We start from the raw sequence: 20863 nt of genomic DNA on the forward strand, positions 1-20863 counted from the left end.
CTGGTGACCTTGTCTGGTCTTGGCCAATCCCTTGCTGGGAAACTGGACTAGCATTGCTATCTTTATCAGCAAAGCCAGCCAGGTGTGGGACAGCCAAGGTGAATCTGATGTCATTTAATTGTACAAGGCAGTCTCAAATGAAATGATAAGACATCCAGCTGGAATAAAAGAGAACTGTGTTTCTTGTTTTTTTTTTTATTTTTTATTTTTATGTGTCCTCTCGGTATTGAATGACAGGGTAAACATAAAACTCAACAAACCGTGAAGTTACTAAATAATATTCCACACTGTGTAGGCGATATCTTGTAACATATTAACGGTCCAGCCTTAAGATTCTTGGTGTACCATTTGTGTATTAGTATATTTGTTCCCTGTCCCAGATTTCCAGCTCTTACTGTTTGTTTTCTGTGCAGCTTCTCCACCAAAGAGTCTGAATCTAAAACCCAGTGGAAACTGTGTTTCAAGCTCTACTGCCTGTTGGACGCTGACAGCATATCAGTCGACAGCATTGAGTATCTCTTCCTCTTCGAGCAGGTAATGGAGCAGAAGGCAGCTCCTCAAAGGACAGACTTCTCCTTTGAGAGTGTCTGTTATGAGTGGCCATTCCAGCACAGATAATGAGATATAATTTATTGCACTGCAGTGATTTATTCCTTGCATTTCTTTGGATTACATTTTGCTTAACAATCATTAATGTTTGGCAGGCTGTAATTGCAATAAAACAAAGTGCATAAAAAGCATGACTAAGAGCACTGGCTACAGTGCAGAAGGGACAAAAGGCAGCCAGCACTGGTTTCATTAGATTTTTTTTCTTTCCCCTGAGGACTCCCATAAAAATGTTATGGGACAAAATAAAACAGGGTGGGGTAGAAAGAATTGACGACAGGACTGAGTTTAGCGTTGACAAATTGTACCTTCTTTTCATTCTTTTTTTCTGTCCTCGTTTGTGCTGCAGTGCCATGAGATGGTGGTGCGTGGCCAGCTGCCAGCCTGTGAAGAGGACCTTCAAGCCTTAGCTGCACTCAGGCTTCAGAGTCTGATGGGTGACTTTAGCACACACACCCCCTGCCCGCCCCTGGATGAGCTTTTCCCAGGTCACATGCTAGAAGCTCGGGTCCTCATGTCCCTTTCTGCTCCACAATCCCTGCCATCCTGTCAGGTGGCAGCTCAAGGGTGCCCTGGAACACAGCGCTTCCCTACAGGCCTGTTAGCAGGAACACTGTGGGGCCACACAGCTACAGCAGTGCACAAGCAAAAAGTGGAGCAGGACATGCGTCTGCGGAGCCGGCTGAAGGAGGAGGCAGCGACTGTCATGGGCTCCATCTTGGAGCGCTGGAAAGGTCTGGCCGGCTATAGCCGTATGGACAGTATGGCTGCCTACCTCACAATTGCTCGCCAATGGTCGGGCTTTGGATGCACTCTTTATGAAGTAGACTTTTACATTGTGAGTATTGCGAGGTCATGCTTCAGTTTTAAAAAAAAAAAAAAACTGTCTCTCTGCTCAGGATTGATTTGGATTCTCGAGGAAAATTTCATGGCTGCTGTGAGTTGTTTTGACATCTGCTCACCTCTTCCTCCCTGCAGAGTTCAACAGGGAGTTTTTCGCAGAAGCTGTGGCTGGGTGTAGCTGCTACATCTGTGTCTCTGTACCGGCAAGGAGAAGCCGAGGCCCTGGAGTCCTTTCCTTATGGCCAGATCTGCTCTTACGGCATATCAGACAGCAACACCTTCAAGATCACAGCTGGGGATCGAGACCTGCTATTTGAAACCACCAAGGTACAGTGACACACATTGCAGGTTAACATATACAGGTTGAGGCTTAAAGGAATTAAAATCTAATATTAAATGCAGTTGTGTCTCCACCGTATATAGACACAGTCTATCTACCAAGCATTCAGGATTCAATTTGCGTAGTGTGCAGGGCCAAGTGGCCTTATCACCATACAGTGTTGTGCAGAGTAAGTGAAACAAGCGTGCTGCCTGCTCATGATACCCGCCTCCCTCCAGCTCTCTGACTCACCATTAAAAAACACTCGTTAATTTGGTCTAAATAGAGAGCACACAACCTGCCCCATGCTAACCACCAAAAGCTTAATTTCCTGGCATTAAATGGCAACTGGGGGTGAGTTTTATTGCAGTGGTTAGATTAAAATATTAGGCAAAACATTTCTCAGAAACATGGATGTTCTTCCAAACAATTTTTTTTTTTTTTTTCAAGAGAGAACAAATCTTGCCTTTCACAGGGGAGATCTGCTTGCATCTTCCCACATGGAACAAAAAATCCCTCTGTGATTTCTCATGGGACACAAAAGTGGCTTTTATTTATTTATTGGTGCACAGGCCAATTGAAGTACATCTCAGAAAGGCTTCTACTTCTGTGAACTTAAAACCTAATATTGCTTTGGCATGAACTGTAATGGTTTTAAGCTGGTGTGTGAGGAAAAAGACAGCAGATTTACAGGGGATAATCATTATTGTTATTATTATGAGAGGGAGGGCAATATTCACTGATGATTCAAGGGTTAAAACAAAAATTTGAAGAGTAGGTGAAGGTTGAAGCTAAAGGCTATGACACACGCAATTGACACAAGCAATAGCAGGAGTGGAATAAGGGTAATGGTCATGGTGGCCTGCGGTGGTTTATTGGTCATGTCCGCCAAGGGCCGAGTATCGAGAGACAAGTGAACTCCTCCACCCTTTTATTTATTTATTTATTTATACAACAGCTGCTCTGTCAGTGATGAAATATCCACACACATGTAAGGCCTCTCTCTTTCTCCTGATCGAAGGGTGTGTGTGCTCTACACAATCTGCCAAGCAACATCATCATCAGCTTCTGGAAGATCCAGTTTTTCTAGCAGCTGGTTGACATCATCCTTCTCCACCCTCCTGTGACAGTGCCAGACGGACACTGAGACTGCCACCAATCTGACCTCTCTCTCTCTCTCTCTCTCTTTCTCTGTCACAGCTGACTGAGATCATGCAACTGATGAATGCGTATTTCAGTGCCATTCGTCACCAGCGAGGGAAAGGGGAAGATGCGGATATCACTATTGCAGAAAGCACAGAGATGAGCTTCCATCACCTGGCCTCGATGCCAACACCCACCCTCCTGGAGCTGCCCTCACACCCTGTTTGACTGGCACCCATACTCGGACACTCCCAACCCTCACTGTCCTCCCCCACATGGCCCCTCTGAGGCCCAGACCCAGTCCTCAGGACCCCGCGCCTCCTCCGCTGGGAACAGCACAGCAGCCAAAACAAAGAGAGGGCTGTTTTCGCTCCCCATCTGTGAAAATAAACCCTCGCTGAGCTTTCCAGCTGAAGGAGCTGGCTGATGGAGGGGCCTGGGGTAGGCGACGGGAAGGCAAGGGGCTCTGTTGTGCAAGTGAGGCCAGAAACCCACAGAAACCAATGCGGTTGCTGATGAGGTGTCACACACTCCCACCCCCATCGTGTCACGCACCCACCTCTGTTGCCCTACGTGGCAACACCCCAGCCCACCTCCACCCCACCCTGTTGACAATGTGAGACTTTGACATGAGCCTCACTACATCAGTGAGCGATAGCATCGTAAGAGTTGGGACAACAATAAGCCGTGGTACTCCCCTGATGAAGGCATGGCTTAACTACTCTCCTTTTTCTCTCTTCAAGTATGCCACATTGGTGTTGCCTTGCCAAAAAGGCAGTCATCCCTCATGCACTGCTGGAATAGTGTTGGAAACAATAAGAGATAAACTGGGCTCTCTCTGTCTTTCACATGCCCTTACACTGACATGGTCATCAGAGACGGTCAGTTTTCGTAAGGTCCCTGCTGAGGTTGCATTACCTGGAACTGTTGATGCAGTGGGTCCTGTGAACTTGGAACTGGAAACAGATTTTGAATTCAGTAGCTGAGTCACTTTTGCTACCATGGCCATACTTATGTTATCAGTTGTGCATGTGTGGCACAATTGTGTGTCATTTTGATCAAGAAACCATTTCCTGGATGACACATTCAGGATCTGGGTAATTGCGTTTCACAGAAACCAAAGGATTTTTGGAGCTTTTTGTACATGGTTTCCACCAAATGCTCTGAATCGTCCTTTGTTGTGCTGCTTGTTTTGGTTGTAAGCCTCAACATGCAACTTGGTTAACACTTGACTGATTTGGGTAATTTTGCTTATTATCAGTTACTATCCTGATGCAGCTCAACTGTGCTGAAAATAACAGGTGCTTCACTGTTTATTATTTTCACAATGTAATCATCATAGAAATTTAACATAAGAATACGCATAAAACCCCAGTTCAGTGATCATTTAAGAAATGACACTATATTTACCATGCCTTGCCCCATTACTCAAACTAAAATCTTTTGTAATCAGGCCACTGGTGCTTTTGTATTATTATTTAGGTTTGCTTTAACTCAGTGGTTCCCAAAGTGGGGGGGCGGGACCCCTAGGGGGGGACGTGGAGATATGCCTGATAGTGATAGCATAACATGGACAAGTTTGAGAGGGATCCCTGCTAAACATAAAGTTACAACAGAGGAGAAGTCTTCATCAGCTCAAAGCACAGCTTCCAAAGCAAAGACAAGTAAATATCAGGAGGCAAGTACGCGACACTGTAAAATACACGATAACAAAGAGAGACCACAGTGTGTTGTATGTGGGGAAAATACCAAGGTTAGCGTCTGACAGTTCTTATCTAAAAAGGGGGAGGAGGCCTGCAGAAAAATTTTGGGAACCACTGCTTTAAATGATCAGTCATAAATATTTTGGTTCTGTTCCTTAAAGAAATTCAGGTGTGTAAATCATGTGTAGCTCCTCTTTTGTGTTCACTGGTCAATTATTTCTAGTAAACCAAAGTTTCTCCAAGTCATGGGGTTGAGCATGGACCAAAGATTTGTTTTAAATAAGCTTTTATAACAAGACTTGTATCCCAAGCAGTTCGATTTCCCCAATTTCTATTTGCCAGTTTTTTCACTTGAATAATTTTTCTTTAAACTTGGAAAGTTGTATACATTTTACACCTTATTTTAATACAGTAGATGACCGTTTAGTAATCTGAGATGACGGATAATTTTACACTATGGTCTGCTATACGTCCCCCATGTGATAGCCAGCTTTAAATACAGTAGCCCTGTGTCCTGCTCAGAAGCAGGTCTTTGCTTTTTCTACTGCAGCTGCAGGCAGCTCTGAGCTACATGTATAAAAAGAAAAGAGAAAAAAGTCAATCTGCAGATGATGTTGCTTTGTATTAAGCTTGTTTGTATGCTGCATGGTACCTTTTTTTTGTAATTTGTATATAGTTAATTGCACTATTGTTTGTTTTTAACTCGGAAGTGCAATAAAAGTATAAATACTGTATGAAATTAATAATAAAACTGCATAATTTTACCCTGTTAACTCTTTAGTACTATTGTTTAGACTTAGTTTGATTTTCAGAAAATGTGTTTTATTTTACCTTGACTACTGAAACAGTATAGGGCTATTGTTTTCAACCAGGCGCATTTTATAAAGGGCTTGAAGTGTGGCGCCAGCAGCAAAACTGAGAGCGACCTCCCCCAAAGCCTTTCTCCTTAAAAACAATAGCTGGTCGTGCAAGCGTCACTAAGTGTCTTCACGTTCCCCCGTGGTAATGAGCCTTAACTGAGTGAGATGAACGGCCATCAGAACACAGCGGTTCCAGGTGAAGGACAAAATGTTTCATCCGTTTGCAGGAAAGCAAAGTGTGTCTCCAGATTCCACTGGAAAGAAAGGGGAAAATACAAAATAATAGAAACTGCGTTTAATCGTAATTTCAGGTCCAACAAGCAAAGCAACACGGAACATTATATTCATTCAGACAATAGAGAACCAGCTGTTCTTTAAAGTATATCTACAAGCGTAGAGATGAGGTGTTTGAAAGAGATCCAACCTTGTTCATCTGTGCAAACTGTTTCGTTTTATCGTTGGTGACAAATGCTGTCAACATGTCAATGCAGTTTATATAACAGGTATGTTTTGGCTGAAGCCCAACTTTAACTTGACATTCTTGTTGGTCATGTACTGTGGTAACAAATAAGCAACGTGTATCAGCAGCAGACAAACGGTACAAAGCACCGTGTCAGAAATGTCTGGCAAATAAGAACCTTTTTACCATCATGCAGTGCTAATGTCAATTCCATTATTAAAGGCATTCATTATGTAGGCTGTGGACATTTTGCATTAAATTACCTGCAGAAAAACTAAAGTACTGTATAAAAATAGACCTAAACAAGGCAACATTGCTGTAAACAGCAAAGAAACAGGCTACAGAGAGGGAAAACAGAGTTTAGGAAAAGTGGGAAAAAATATTATTGATTTCTTTTAACAGGCCAGACACTTTTTTTTTTTTTCCTGCACAACCTTGGAGGGCATTTTATTTTACGCATCTGTAAATTGCAGTTTATTTCCAAGTGATTTTCCCAGAAATAAACATTTAATTTGGTACTAATTCCAGGTAAAGCAGAGTGATCAACTATTCCACTTCCAGTTATGTCTTTCTGAACGTTAGCACAACGTTGAGATTTAATTCAGAAAACAGCAGGTGAGCTACACATGTTGGCAATCAGCACACCTGCTGTTTGTGACAATTGACAAAACCTCAAAATCTGACCCTTATCAGATCTAACAAGCTGCTGCATGTGGAACTGCAGTGGATGTGGTGCTCTGAAGCCAAAACATCTTCACAGCATAAATTTTATAAATATTCACTCGAGTTTCTTTCAAGGAAATTCAATAATATCAATTATCAAACCCACTAAAATAAATCCCAGAACCGTTTCTATTTTTCTTCTAATTTGATCCAAACTTCACAGCCCTTTCCAGGAAAGTTTAAAAAAAAAAAACAAAATAACAAACTAACAGACATGTAAAATAAAGTGTTACTCAAACCTGAAAGGATGAACTCATCTCACTTTCCCAGCACTGGACTATTAAATGAAGGATCTGAGAAGTTACCATTTTATTTTTTGGTTAAAATAATGACAGTGGGTTTGAACACTCATCCCTGGGCCTCCTTTCAGCTTTGAGACACAAACACTACTATACCATACTACTCAAAAAAAAAAAAAAAAAAACCTCAATAAATATTTTTTCAGAGAAGCAGTTATAGCCAAATACTTTTTTGGACACCTATGTGTAGAAAAAATGGATATAGAATAAGGGACATTAATTGTGTTAGGGTAATGTAGCTAAGTATGTATGCTGACTGAGTTTAAGTGGTGATACAGGACGAGAAAAGTCTGTTCACTGTTCTTGCGTGCCCCAGGAAATATAGTCAGGCCGCGTGGCTGCACTGTACTCATCTACCAGCTGCTGGACCACTTCGCGAGAGTTGTCCAGCTCATCAAAGTTGTCCTTGAAAATGTCCTCTTTGCGGAACTGCTCCAGGAAGGCCTCGCGCTTACGCAGTTTGTCATACTGCCGGCACGTCCTCTCAAACAGCTGTGGGGACATCAAAAGTAAAACTAACTAAAGGGGATACGTTTCTGGTTGTTGTTCTGATTTCTTTAAAACCTCCGCACTTTCTGTTTTGTTTTTTACTTCTCTGTTACAGAACAGGAATGTGACTTCACTGGAATTTCCCTTTGCTTAAAGCTAAGACCTAAAATGATGAGAAAATCCAAATTCCAGCAAAACCTAATTTTTGTGGATCCCCCCTAGAATTACTGCTGTGGTGGCTCAACTTCTTTTAGGACAAAGCATTGACTCAGGACAAACATGGACACGAGGCTCTGCTGTATAAATACACAGTGAAGGTGAATGGAGATGAACAGGCGGAGATGAGCACTTACAGAGGAGATACTTGTATGGTTGGCCATCATCAGGCCGCTGACTCTGTGGGCTGAGGGCAGATACGGGGACCTTCTGGACAGAGCCACCTGGATGCTGGCGGGACCCCACGGAATGAAACTGGCCAGTTTGCGTTCTCGGATTCTCTGGAGGCTTTTATGCACCTACAGTTGTGTCATTCGAAATCAGTCCGAGCAATCTCCAAACGTATTAGGGAATTTGGAATTAATACAGATACACACCTGCGTAGGGTCGACCTCTCCCTGGATGATGTTGAGGATGGCGATGTAGCAGTGGCTCGGCTGCCTTTCTCTTCCCGTGGACACCATCACATTCTTGGGTTGTAGAAGCCTCCTCATCACATCCAGCACTGTGGTTTTCCTTACGCTAGCAACCTGACGCACATTTCAATGTTTGGCGACAATTAGTATCATCTTTTTTTTTTTTTTTTTTGGGCCAACCTTGCTTTCTACCACAAAACGACAAAACTCACCGACTGGTCAGTAGTGAGAGGTGTGTATCCAGTCATAAGGAAGTGGAGGCGGGGTGTGGGGATCAGGGACGCGATCAGACCAATAAGGTCGTTGTTCATGTAGCCCGGGTAGCGCAGGGTGGTTGTGCTTGCAGACATGATGGTGGAAACCTGAGTATGAAGGTTCAGTCAGACACAGATCTTCACAGATTTTTGTTTTTGTTCGATGTGTGTAATGTCCAGATCAGGGAAACTTCTATTACAATATGTACAAAGAGACTGACTGGGGGGCTGAGATTTTACTTGTTGGCTACATCACCTCGTTCCTAAAAGGAATTTAGCCTAAATTCACAATCTGCGTGTGTGCGGCTCCTGTCGAACAAGTTAACATACTAATTGGAAAGTGCGGCCACGTGCAGCTCATTTCTCAGAAAGCTTAAATCCAGTCCGACGTGCAACTGACTCACCAAACTAGTCTGTGAATCTTTTTTTTTTTTTTTTAATTTCCTGCAGTGAGCGACGTATCTTGTACACTCAGGTCGGCTGCAGACTGTGACCTGGTGACGGGTGAGCAAAGAATAGATTCGGAGGAGTCTCACTCACCAGCTGATTGATCTGTGAGAACGAGGGATTCTGGATATGAAGTCTGTCTGTAGCAATGCGATTCAGAGCTGTGTTATCCAACACCACCTGATACACGAAAATACACACACATACACACACCAAGAGGGCAATTATTAGACAAATGAAGGGAAAACTGGAGGAAGAGACTCCCTCCAGCAAAAATGCAAAGTGAAAGTGAATACACTACTCCAGAGTTAAAGAGAGAGGGTATTGGAAGAATGACGCAGTCGAGGAACCTCTTAAGAAGCAAACAGTGTGCTGTTGTTAGGAGAGCTGAACATAAAAGACACACTGTATATTTGCAACAGGGGGACCAGTTCTTGGGAAGATTCTAGTTGCTTTCCAGCTAATTTAATAAGCGGGGGGGGGGGGGTATTAGAAAGGAAACACCGTTAGACTGTTGGAGCATCTCAGACTAATACAATCACCAATTTAAGACTGAGATCTAATACGTTTGATTTGTGATGCCTCACTGCTGTGCCTGTGCAGCATTTTTATTAGTCTGCTATACAGGCAATGCAGTAGCCCCAGAACATGAAACTACATCTGTTAGATAGTTTTACACTTTAAACCAGCACATATAGAACTGATAATAAGCTTTAAAGTGTAACATGGTCAGAGACACCATGAACTTTTGTAAAAGTCATTTTATTTGAGCGGAGTATTCCTTTAATCGCCTGTAATCAATATTAAACATCCACATCCTGCTCACCACACAGTCTGCGTTCTGGGTGAGCCTCTTCAGCGTGAGCAGCGAGTTGTAGGGCTGAACGACCACATCACTCATCTCATCCTGGTTCGGGAAAACAGAATAAGTCTGCACCAGCTTCTTTGGGTACCTGGATCAGAAACGCATATTATTCACAAACACCAGATTACAGAGTTGATGAAGTACGTCATGTTTCAAGCTTATAAATAAATCACTTTTTGCAGACCTGTCATTGAGTTTCTCCAGTAGGTAGGATCCCAGCCCCGAGCCCGTGCCCCCAGCAATGGAATGACACAGGACAAATCCCTGCAGAGACAAAAGGTCAGTCATTACCTGCAGTTCAAATTTACAGCCACAGCATGTGCCACGTGTGTGTAGAGCTTACTGTAAACTCCAGTGATGCAGAAAGCCCTGTGTATGTGTGTGTGTGGGTGACCAAATGCCTCTCTTCCCCTAGCAGTTACATGAATTGGGTGTGCAGCCCCACCTCACAAATGGGCTCCCTCACCCCCCTGTAATACCTGCCTTCTACACTCGCCCGGCTATTATCACCAGACATTCTACACGCCACACCCTGCCAACATACACACGCTCACGGCAGCTCAGCCCACCTTCCTATCCAATGCACATTCGAGTGCACACTAAATAATAATGTGGGGTCATAATGTGAATGAGTTACAGAAATTGCAGACCTTAGAGGGGAAATGTGGGTGTTATTTTATTGGAGCCTGGCAGCTGAAGAAAGTTCACCAGGAGAAAAAAAAAAAGAAAAAGGGCTAAGAATAATAGTGAGGCTTTTCTGGCTTTAAAATGTCTGGCACTGGTACCATTTGAACAAGAATTTGCCTCAGAGACAAATAGAAGTCATGTTTAGGTACAATCAACTATTGCAATGCCATTGAGACTGTAAATGGAACAATCAGGCCCAGGCCTTCCACACAGCCACAGCTTCAATCGTGCCCCTTCCCCCAGGACAGTCGCTCTGTGGAAAAATGAGAAACTTGCCTCCAAACTGTCACTGCCATCTGCCTCCCGGTCGATTATGTCAAAGATGTCTTCCTGGATTTTTTTGCCCTGTGGGGGAAGAGATGCTTTCTTGTTTTATGTCCTTATTTGCATAAGAATGATATGGGGTTAAAGAATGATGTGATTTCCAGTGATCACCTGTGAATATCCGCTCGCCCAGTTGTTCCCAGCACCTCCACCATGCTCAGACAGGTAGATGTTCTCTGGGTTGTACAGGTTGGCATAAGGGGAGTTGAGGATGGAGTGGATCACCCTCGGCTCCAGGTCCAGGAGGACTGCACGGGGGATGTAGTGTTCGTCGTCAGCCTGTGGAGTTTTACCAACAACCAGGAGTTACCTAGTAAAACTGCACAGCCTGCAGACTGATGCACCCATTACAGGGACCAGACTCTTCCAGTTTATGCAACAATCACGCCATCTACTGGTGGTAAAAACCAGGCTGTTGTTGCACCACAGCTGCACATAGGCATCAATAGAAACTGGGTTTATGTGGTATGTGCAGAACAGGGGCAATTTTAGACCCTTTTTAGGCATGCTCAAGCTAAATTTCATCTCAGCGTCCTTAAAGATAAATAAAGATAATTGTTAATCATTAGGCCTATTATTAACTAATGTCAGATTCCACAAGCACTTTAATTTTGTGAACTTGTTTTGTAATCTGCCACACATGTAAAGGCAATGTAGAAGAAGACAGAGGTACCGATGGATTGACATATTTATGTACAGTGAGTCCAGGCATTGGGCAAACCCCCAAAAACTGGAAATCTGTTCTTCCATGGATGGACATGTTTTGTTTTTTCAAAGAAAAACATCAGGTTCAGATGAGAAAGTGAGGTCAAAATGACTCTATCGGACTATATTGCTCATAAAAACCCAATAATCTATCAGAATAATGTTATAAATCAATATGGATCATTTCATACTGCTTATGAGTTTCTAGATTTGGTGACTGGATGTTACGTTTACTATTGGGGGACAACACAAAGTATTAGAGAGGACAGTGATGGAGACAAGGGGAGAGAGCAGGATCCAGTCCAGCAGAGTGAAGCTGCTGCAGGTACCTGGTAGAAGAACACATCCTTCCTGTCGGTCCCTTCGGTCGCAAACTCTTCAACAATCCCCTCTGGGCTGATGCCATGTTCTGCACACAGCTGCTTCCAAAACTCAAAACCGACTGCAGACACAGAGAGAAGCAGGAGGCACAGTGTTAACATCAGATCACCAATGATCCTACTGGTTTCACTCACACACACTAAACACACTGATCACCATGACCCCAGCGTTAACTCTATGTTAGAACCTGCTATATGTCGCTGTAGGTGTTTATAGATATCTGATCTCACTATTAGCACCGAGCTAACGTCGTTACACAGCAGTAAAGCCTGACAGCTCGTCTTAGCTAGCTCACTTCAACTGTCTTCCACGTACTTTGGTTTCCACATTGTCCCAGCTGAAGTGTTATTATTTCCCGCGGCATGTTCGGTCTTCAGCTGCCTGCCAGCTAAATAAAACAAGACAAACAGACCAGACCGCTGCTCGATGCTTCTTCTCCTCCAGCAGCAGCAGCAGCCCGCTCCTTCCCGCTTGGTGACGCTCCAAACGCACTTCTTCTTCTTCTGCTTGAGTCAATATAATGTTACACACCGCCACCGGCTGGGGCGGAGTGTGCACGATCAAGAGTTTTATTTTGAAGGACTATACCGGAAGTGTTAACATGTTACTATTTTCACTTGACACTTATAGAGTCAATGTTTTTTGCCCTCTAGTGGCCATGGTGGATAACTGCACAAAAGAACAAAAGTAAAGTTAAAATAAAAATATTACATACACATACAATAATACCATCCATCCATCCATCCATCCATCTTCTATACCCGCTTTTCCTGTTCAGGGTCACGGGGATCCGCTGGAGCCTATCCCAGCTCTCTCTCGGGTGGAAGGCAGGGGTACACCCTAGACAGGTCACCAGTCTGTCGCAGGGCCACATATAGACACACAAAGACAGACAACCTCACACACTCACACTCACTCCTACGGGCAATTTTAGAGTCACCAATCAACCTGACATGCATGTTTTTGGACTGTGGGAGGAAACCGGAGTACCCGGAGTAAACCCACGCAAGCACAGGGAGAACATGCAAACTCCACACAGAAAGGCCGGGATGCGAACCCACGACCTTCTTGCTGTGAGGTAACAGTGCTAACCACTCAGCCACCATGCTGCCCACAATAATAGCAAATAGAGTAAATAGATATTAATTCAACTATTAATAATCATACTATAGTAATCTATTAATGTTATTATTTCACAGTCTAGATCTCCTATGAACTATGAGCAGCATGTAATAGAAATGTAAATCACACGTTACTGAAAACATATATATAGTTAAAGTGAGAATCAGAAGAAATAGTCTTTTCCATGTTTTAACATGCTCTGTTTCAATTGTGGTCAACTCATGCGTTGTTTTCGACCATTGAAAAATAAATTGTATTGCCCTCCAGTGGACACAATGAGTAACTACACCGCTGCACAATTGGGCAAGTTAGACATGACAGCGTATTGTTACTTCCGGTTAATTCGACCGAAATAAAATGAAAACTCAACATGATGTAGTTACACAAAGTAAACCACCGCGGGGCAGTGTAAACTCACAGCCGTGAATTTTGAAACCTGTATTATTTGGTACCAATAAAACATACTTTTACAACTTCATTTGGCTTCGTGACTCAACCTCTAGATAAAACTTCCCCTGGACGACTGAGAATCTTCACAGACATTTTGAAAAAAAAATGGAAAAAGTACACTCAAACATGTAAACTAAAAAGACGTCGGTGAAGTTCTTCAAAACAAACCATTAAATTACTCCTGTTGCACTTGAACGCGGCATGACGCAGGGCCCGTGCGGATTCTGATTGGCCGCTGAGGACGTATCAGAAAAACAGGTTGCGCCATATTGTCACTTCCCGAGGAAAGCGCTAGCTGTTATGTTTCTGTAAAGATGAGAAAATAGTAGGTGACACCCTCTTTGAAAACATGTCCACGGTGGCTTTAATGACGTGTAATGTACTCATGTTTATTGTTAGCTAGGCGCCAACACGACGACCGAGCTGGCAATGTCCGGCCGTTAGCATAACGTAGACGTGTTATCGGATGTTGTGAGCGGCTCTTCACGTCCCTCTTGACCTGTTTCCACTCAGCTCTCTAACGTGTTTTTACAGGCTCGGTTCATCCACGGTAGATGCTAGGATGCTGCTCCCTGGGGCAATGGAAGACGCATCCACGGGGGATGGCTGTGACCAGCAGGGGTCTGGTGTCTGCTCCACCGAGAGAGACGCACAGGTCCGGGCTGTCAAAGCGGCTCTTCAGTCCAGGTTAGGGCCCTACGAGCCCGTCCTGACCTACCTACAGTCCGTCCTGGTGTGGGAGAGACCCCTTCATTGCTTGCTTCTCTACACTGTGGTCAACGTCGTGTTCTGGTGAGTCTCGGATAATGTTAGTCTGTGGTTTTGGGTGGTAAACTTTCATTGTGGCAACACAGACACTGTTTGGTAGTGACTGAAAACGGCTGATGCACAATACAAACACCTGTCAGTTGAAGATAAGACAGGTGGCCTGGCTGGTGGGACTATTTATAGACTCTCAGCAGGCACTTGTAGCTCTAAGGTTTCTTAATCTTGAAAACAGTGTCGTGGATTATCCACTTTTCTTTGTTGGTGCCAGTGTTGTGTGGGTCTGTGTCAGTCAGTGACATCAGGTATAAAAGACATGTCAGTGAATAGTGAGGTATTTATATCAGGTTTATAAGTGATGGAAGACATATTAGGATGTTTTTGTTAAGATGTCAAAACGCTGAAGGGGAAGTTTTTTAAGTATGTAGAAATATATCTGTATTGGGTTGTTTAAAGTCTCAAAAATACTAAATGCAAAATGCCACCATTCATACTGGTGTGTTTGGCACAAGCAACACTGTTTTGCTAGTTTTAATCTATATCAATGCATCACATGCTATAAGATGCTCCTGTTTGTGTATAAAGTCTTAATCTGAAATGTAACTATCAACTGTGGCTGTAAAGGAAAGGTAATGAAATGTAAAAGTACATTATTATCATTTGAAATGCATTGGCCGACAGCTATAAAGTAGCATGAAATTAAAATGCTTAAGTAAAGCACAAGTACCTCAATATTTTAAGTATAATACTTCAAAACTGTACTGATAATTACTTTCACTCAGTCATAACATCAGACCAGACCTAAACTTTAAATCCCTTGTTAAACATTAATAAACAATAGGAGAAAAAGGAGGTCTGGGGCATGTTTAGACTAATCGAGGTCACCATAATATTGTTGTAGGGTTGGAATCACTGACCTGGGACTCAGAGACTGAAATCTGGCCTGGCCAGCCTGCTTGTGGAGCTCAAATATTCACAGTTTATTCGATTAGAGCACTGGGCATGTCAGGCTGTTTGTCCCAAGTCCCTTTTTCTTTGTGCTTCAGCACACACTCAGTGGTGCGTGTTAATTTCTGCCCAAAGAGATGCATTCACAACCCATACTAATGCTTGAACTGACTGATTACGATAAATCTCACAGAGATAGAGAGCTAACATGGGCAGCTTCTCAGGTAGTAGGCCACTGAGGATGTCCTGATTTTCATTCTGAAACGTACATTCATAAACATACAGGAGCACGCGATAAGAAAAATCTGATTCCACTACAGCACGGACAACATCTTTAAAAAGTTAAAGCAGTTGCTGATGCATTAAATCTATTGTTTTTGTAGTATTTAGTAACACCGCTGTGTTCATATACAGGGCCAGGTTTAGTGCACAATGATTTCTCTTATCTTTGCTTTTTTTTTTTTCCTAAGTGTGCTACTAATTTTACTGGTCCCTGAAATGCTAAAATAATTTGTTCTGCCAACATATTATTTTTTAGGTTAATCTGTAACTGCTGATTGGCAAAGTCCTGTGTTGCTGTTGTGGTCAGGAAAGTCTTGTGATCTGAAAGTGGAGCTAGACTGGGTGGGGGCTCAAGTGCTGTAAAAGTGGACAAAGATGAAAAACACCTGTAACAACACCTGTGATATCACAATAGAAATGTAGAGCCAGTAGCTTTTCTGTTATTAGTGGATATAATCTATTTATTTTACAGCAGCTCCTTCAGTTTTCAAGAAGAAAGTATAATGATCTTATCTAATCTTTCTTGGTTCAAATGGGTGTAAGATATCAGAGGGTGGGCTGACTTCTTTTCCTAGCTCTGACTGACATCATAGGTCATCACTCAAGTGTTTTTTTATGTTATATATTACATGTTATATATTTATTTGTTACATAACTTATTTAGTGTTTAGTCCTGGGATAACAGACACAGGATGTACTGTGTTCATGTGTTTTTCCTGTTTTATCACGATCTAGGTTCTTCGCCCTGACTTCATTGCGCCTGCTGTTTCTGCTGGCTTCTAGTCTTGCTGTGGTTGTCTGTCTTGATACCTGGAAAAAGAAGATCTGGCCACAGATTAAAGGTGCTACAGGCTGTTTTTTAGATTTCTCTAAATGCTGTAGCAGTCCTTTATTAATTGTACTTTAGATCATTCCCAGTTTTCTGCGATTGCAACAAATGTCATTTAGCAGCACTGCACTCTGGACTTGTGTGTGGTGAAAGGGATTTGTATTACACCTGTAACAGTTCACCTCCCATAACTGCTTTTGAACATTTATTCCATATTTCTGTACATAGTCCTGAGTATTTGAACTAGTAGAAATGAACTTTAGAAGAAATTGCAATATGTGCGTTATAAGATCCACTACTTTAATATATTGTACACTTTATTTATTTTAATATAAAATATTGATGAGCAATATAATAAATATAAATATTTTTAAAAAGTGATGTTCTGTCTCCACAGTCCGAAAGCTGGATGAATCAGAAAATGAGAGGTTTGTTGCTTTAGCCACAGTTTTGTGTTGACTATAATCACCAGTCAGTATTCTGACATTAATGATATAATACGAAGGTGGTTAAAAGTGTTCATAATACTGTCTGTTTTTGTAGCTGGGGTCTGGTGCAGCCTGGCATCCTCAGCGTGCCTGAACTGTGCCACCACATTGCTGAGGCCTGGGTCAGTGGAGCAGTCCTCAGCTCCAGTGTGTTGCAGTATAAACGACAAAATCCTGGCAAGGTGAGGAGCATGCAGAATATTGGTAAAAAATGATAATACCCAGAAAACATAAGTCTATAAGTCATAAGTCATTGTGTTGTATTGTATCACAGCATCTGGTTAAGATATGGAAACTGACATTTCAAATCATATACTTAGGATCAATTTTCCTATTTCAGTTGTCATGAGTCTGCAAATTGGTAACTGGCTTAAGTCCTTGTGTGTTTTGTTGCTTTGTCAGTTTTGCATCCTGACTTGTGTAGTGTTCACCTATTTGGCTGTGGTTGGACGCTACATTCCTGGATTGGTGCTGTCCTACTCTGCTGGTGAGTTTGATCCATGTGACCCACTCTGCAGATCCCAGCTCCTTCATGAGAAAAAAGTTGGCAGGGAAACTTAGCTCGACTGATCCTTTTAAAAATGCATGCATGGTGAAACCAGACCTCTGGGGCCCAGTACCAGGGCCAGGTCCGTGAGGTGATTAAAGCCAGGATGAGACACACAAGGTAGGAATGAAGGGTGGAAGGCAGCCAGGCAGAATGCTAAGGAGGTCATGCAGAGACCGGGCTAATCTCCTATCCTGCAACCAATGCAGACTGGAGAGCCAAGGCCCTGTGCTCTGACGTCTGAAGCAGTCCACAGCAGCTTGCAGTCTACATGTCACCCCCCCTTTGCTCCCTCTGCTTCTCTGTCTATGCCTCTGCTAATGCTAACATGGGCTTATGGGTATTTATACAGTAAACAAATGTACACAGCTTTGCTTTTCTTATCAAATACACCAAATAACATAATGATCAATATTTTTGTCCTTTGTCTTCTAGTGCTAGCTACTCTCCTGACACCTCTGGCAGCCTATCACAGGTGTTTTAAGCATATGTCTGTAAGGCTGGAACCAGTCCTGCAGAGGCTGGACTTCAGCATTTATGGATATATGATGTCAAAGCCCATTGACAATCAATGTAAGTTCATTTTGTATCAATGCAAATAATTTCAAATTTTCAAGAGATGCTTCTTTCCGTTTATAACTATAAACTGAATATGAATTAGTGGTAGCTCTCCCTCCTCCATCTCAACATGACTTTTACCACAGTAATAATCTTTTGTTGTCATTCTGCTGTGCAGTCCTGCGGAGATCTATCCATGGGCCAGCCTCAGCTGAAGCCAGTGACAGTGAGGAGGAGGAGTTGGCTGCTTTCTGCCCAACAGTAAGTCCATTCAATTTTCTTTCAATGTGCAGACATTGTGTGACACAAATAAAACACTCAATACGTACCTGACTTAGTATTTCAGCACAGTGATACAGTAACACATCTGCTGCCACTTTCTGATGAGGTTCAATGAACTTCACATTGTGGTGTGTGTGTGTGTGTCATGTCTTAATGTGTGTGTGAGGTGACACCTGCAGAAGACACGAGAGTTAGAGAAAGAGAAAGTAACTGTGCGAAGGAGAATTTGCATGCCAGAGGTTGACTTGCATCTAAAATAATGTTTATAGGGAAAATATTTCAACTTTTAATCTGATTTCTCCTCTAGTTTGATGATGCTGTTGTTGCAAAGGAGCTTGCACTGACTGACTCGGAGCACTCTGATGCTGAGGTGTCCTACACTGATAATGGAACATTTAACCTATCACGTGGTCAGACCCCACTTACAGAGGGTTCTGAGGGTAAGGGCGGATGTTGTGTTTTTCATTATTTTCTGGTTTGTTCTTCCCTATGACCTTGTTTCTGTCTTCATTTTGTTTAGATCTTGACAGACACAGCGATGCAGAAGAATCTTTTGCTCAAGACCTCCCTGACTTCCCCTCCATAAACCCTGATGCCACTCTGATGGATGACGATGACGACACTAGCATTGGGCTACCTAGTCTGGGTCTGTCCGGGCTAGCTAGTCACCGGGCTTCAGTGTTGGATGTTGATGCTCATTTAGACTCTGACCAGGAAGATTTGGATGCAGAAATTTCTCTCAGCGGCCTGCCACCTGCCTCTGATTTCACTGGAGAATTAGCCGGAGTCATTGCCAACAACATGATCCAGGCAGCACTGGCTGGGGCCTTGCAGCATCGTCCTCTTGCTTCCCATCATAGAGAAGGCCCTCCCAACGTTGGAGCCCACCGAAGCTATCGAAAGCAGTCCAGTTCTGAGCTGGACACAGACTTGGATGGAGAGGACTTTGAAATGCTGGATCAGTCTGAACTGAACCAGCTGGATCCCCTCGGAGGAGGTCGGGGTACTGGACAGGGAGAGAGCCAGGCGTCTAACTTCTTATCTGGCCTGCTGGGTAAACCACAGTAAGGTCAGTAAGGTGTGTGTGTGTGTGTGTGTGTGTGTGTGTGCACACATGACAGGTTGTGAATGTGTTGTGAAAGATGATTTAGGATCCAGCAGCCCTGCTTTTGATTGGCATCACTGTGATGTCTTTTTTTTTTTTTCTAAATCTTAAATCTTTTCAAACACTTTCTCTCCCACTTTTAAATCCTGATCATCCAGAAAACTTTTATTTGTAGGCTGAGCAATAGGAAATGCAGAGACAAAAATGAGACACATTCAGAAATAAAATAAACCAGCATCATTGAGCCTCATTGCAGTCTTGTAACTTGAACTAACCATAGGGTTACAAGGACACTGGTTAGTGAGTATAAATGAAGATCAACAGTGCCCATGAAATCTTTTGCACCACAAGGTCTAAACATACAGGGCTATTTAACATGGGACCAAATATGACATTCCTGTTGAGCTGAGCCATGTTTTAATCATTTCTTGCAATTAATTAATTGGAAACCTTTTGTTCCCATTTCATTTTGGCAAGGAATCATCAGTTTGTGTTATTGCTCTTATTAGTGCTCTGATGTCCATTGAAATAACATACTGGTAAAATGATTTACAAGACTATTTATTTGATGGCACAGATATTTACATTTTTTAACACAACAATTGATGATCTAGAGGGGGATTATCTTCTGTGATGAAGGTAAATAGTATATAGAAAAAAAGTTTCATTTGCTTTTTGTGTGGACATCTTTTCCTTTTTTGCTGTCCAACATATGAACGCATCATCATACATTTTGGGGAGCTTATTTGTTTTAAAGAATGCCAAATTATAGGTTATAGTTATTGTCGGATGTCTGACCTAGAGGAGCACTTGATGTTATGTTTGTTGTATATGTAGTTATGAACACATGTCCCAGGGTAAGATTTTTATTTTTTCCTATTTAGAATATTTGTCATTTTCCTACTTTTTCATACAGCTCAAGAACATATTGTGTCCATGTTTAAGACCTTGAATAAGCCCTCAGCTCTGTGTGTTTTTCAGATGTAATATTTAAAAAGATTTCTTTAAATCAAATCGTCTCTCCCTTTGGGTCATATTGAATGTTTTTTTTAAAAAAATCAGTTAATTTTCAAGTCCTTGATCTAATAATGGGGAATGTTTACATCAAAACTGGCTATAGTACTGAGCATTATTCTTACGTCCTACTTTTAGTATTTAAAGGTTAAAAGTGGATTTTCTGTGTAAGTCACCCCTTTTTCTTTTTACACAAATTGTTATTATGTCTGAATTTTGCAGTGGAAATGGCACTTCAAACTCAAATGAGCCACAGATGAGAGCTATTGAATTTTATTTATCAGTCTGTTCTGAGGTTGTTAGACATGGATATTGCTTTCTTTAATTATTTTGAGAAGAAAATAATAACTGCAAAAGATTAGGACAGTAGAAAAAAACTGCTAGAGCCACACTCAAGGAGGTGTAGAAAGGGTGTGGGATTTTGTGTAGAGAGGAGAAGTTGTTACTATCAGATTATTTGATTTAGTTTGACCACCTCAGTTAACAAGAATGTTCATTGCTGCTCCGCACAGTCAATTCATCAGTATGAACAATCTGTAGTTTCATAATTTCATGTGGAAAGTAGTGTTTTTTTTTTCTTTTCAATAACTGGTTTTGATATGTTTTGATGTGCAAATCATATTGAATAAAATGTTTACAATAAAGAGTACCTGTGAGGCCATTGTTTTTTTTCTCTCATGCTGAACTTGGTAAATTTTTATAGAACTGTGTATATCTGTTGTTATGTAGATTA

The 20863-nt window shown here is 42.2% G+C and overlaps 3 protein-coding genes across 7 annotated transcripts in view; 2 read left to right on the plus strand and 1 right to left on the minus strand.

Annotated features, from left to right (window-relative positions):
* Nucleotides 1-5387, plus strand: part of plekhh3 (pleckstrin homology, MyTH4 and FERM domain containing H3) — a 38362-nt gene extending 32975 nt beyond the window's left edge. For all 4 annotated transcript variants that reach the window (XM_026326220.1, XM_026326218.1, XM_026326219.1 and 1 more), the window contains 4 exons: nt 414-534; nt 956-1444; nt 1585-1776; nt 2969-5387. In XM_026326220.1, the coding sequence (XP_026182005.1) occupies nt 414-534; nt 956-1444; nt 1585-1776; nt 2969-3139 (973 nt within the window). In that variant the 3' untranslated portion in view covers nt 3140-5387. The remainder of the gene's footprint in view (nt 1-413; nt 535-955; nt 1445-1584; nt 1777-2968) is intronic.
* Nucleotides 5388-5754: 367 nt separating this feature from the next.
* Nucleotides 5755-12232, minus strand: tubg1 (tubulin, gamma 1). The gene is made up of 11 exons (XM_026326222.2): nt 12056-12232; nt 11689-11801; nt 10766-10933; nt 10607-10675; nt 9828-9907; nt 9605-9731; nt 8872-8958; nt 8290-8439; nt 8039-8191; nt 7799-7960; nt 5755-7448 (listed from the first exon to the last, which is right to left on the minus strand). The coding sequence occupies exons 1-11, from the start codon at nt 12102-12104 to the stop codon at nt 7251-7253; spliced, it is 1356 nt and encodes a 451-aa protein (XP_026182007.1). The 5' UTR covers nt 12105-12232; the 3' UTR covers nt 5755-7250.
* A 1317-nt stretch (nt 12233-13549) lies between these two features.
* retreg3 (reticulophagy regulator family member 3) lies at nt 13550-20776 on the plus strand. 2 transcript variants are annotated; one of them, XM_026324717.1, is made up of 10 exons: nt 13550-13637; nt 13847-14104; nt 16043-16149; nt 16534-16564; nt 16680-16806; nt 17027-17111; nt 17607-17744; nt 17908-17990; nt 18319-18451; nt 18532-20776. In XM_026324717.1, exons 2-10 carry the CDS (start codon nt 13875-13877, stop codon nt 19077-19079), a joined length of 1482 nt encoding a protein of 493 aa, XP_026180502.1. In that variant the 5' UTR covers nt 13550-13637; nt 13847-13874; the 3' UTR covers nt 19080-20776. The 2 variants fall into 2 exon arrangements, with proteins under 2 accessions (XP_026180502.1, XP_026180503.1); XM_026324718.2 differs by having other exon boundaries at nt 13572-14104.
* The last annotated feature ends 87 nt before the right edge of the window (nt 20777-20863 follow it).

Source organism: Mastacembelus armatus, chromosome 8 (genome assembly GCF_900324485.2).
Source record: "Mastacembelus armatus chromosome 8, fMasArm1.2, whole genome shotgun sequence".
NCBI classification, from domain to species: Eukaryota; Metazoa; Chordata; class Actinopteri; order Synbranchiformes; family Mastacembelidae; genus Mastacembelus; species Mastacembelus armatus.

Excerpts from the sequence above, each read along its gene's own strand:
- tubg1 (XM_026326222.2), bottom strand. The coding sequence starts at position 12,104 with ATGCCGCGGGAAATAATAACACTTCAGCTGGGACAATGTGGAAACCAA. Across the intron at positions 10,676-10,765 it reads GGGCGAGCGGATATTCACAG|GGCAAAAAAATCCAGGAAGA; the intron begins GTGATCACTGGA and ends CTTCCCCCACAG. Across the intron at positions 9,908-10,606 it reads ATGGCAGTGACAGTTTGGAG|GGATTTGTCCTGTGTCATTC; the intron begins GCAAGTTTCTCA and ends TTGTCTCTGCAG.
- retreg3 (XM_026324717.1), top strand. The coding sequence starts at position 13,875 with ATGCTGCTCCCTGGGGCAATGGAAGACGCATCCACGGGGGATGGCTGT. Across the intron at positions 17,745-17,907 it reads AAAGCCCATTGACAATCAAT|TCCTGCGGAGATCTATCCAT; the intron begins GTAAGTTCATTT and ends TCTGCTGTGCAG. Across the intron at positions 18,452-18,531 it reads ACTTACAGAGGGTTCTGAGG|ATCTTGACAGACACAGCGAT; the intron begins GTAAGGGCGGAT and ends CATTTTGTTTAG.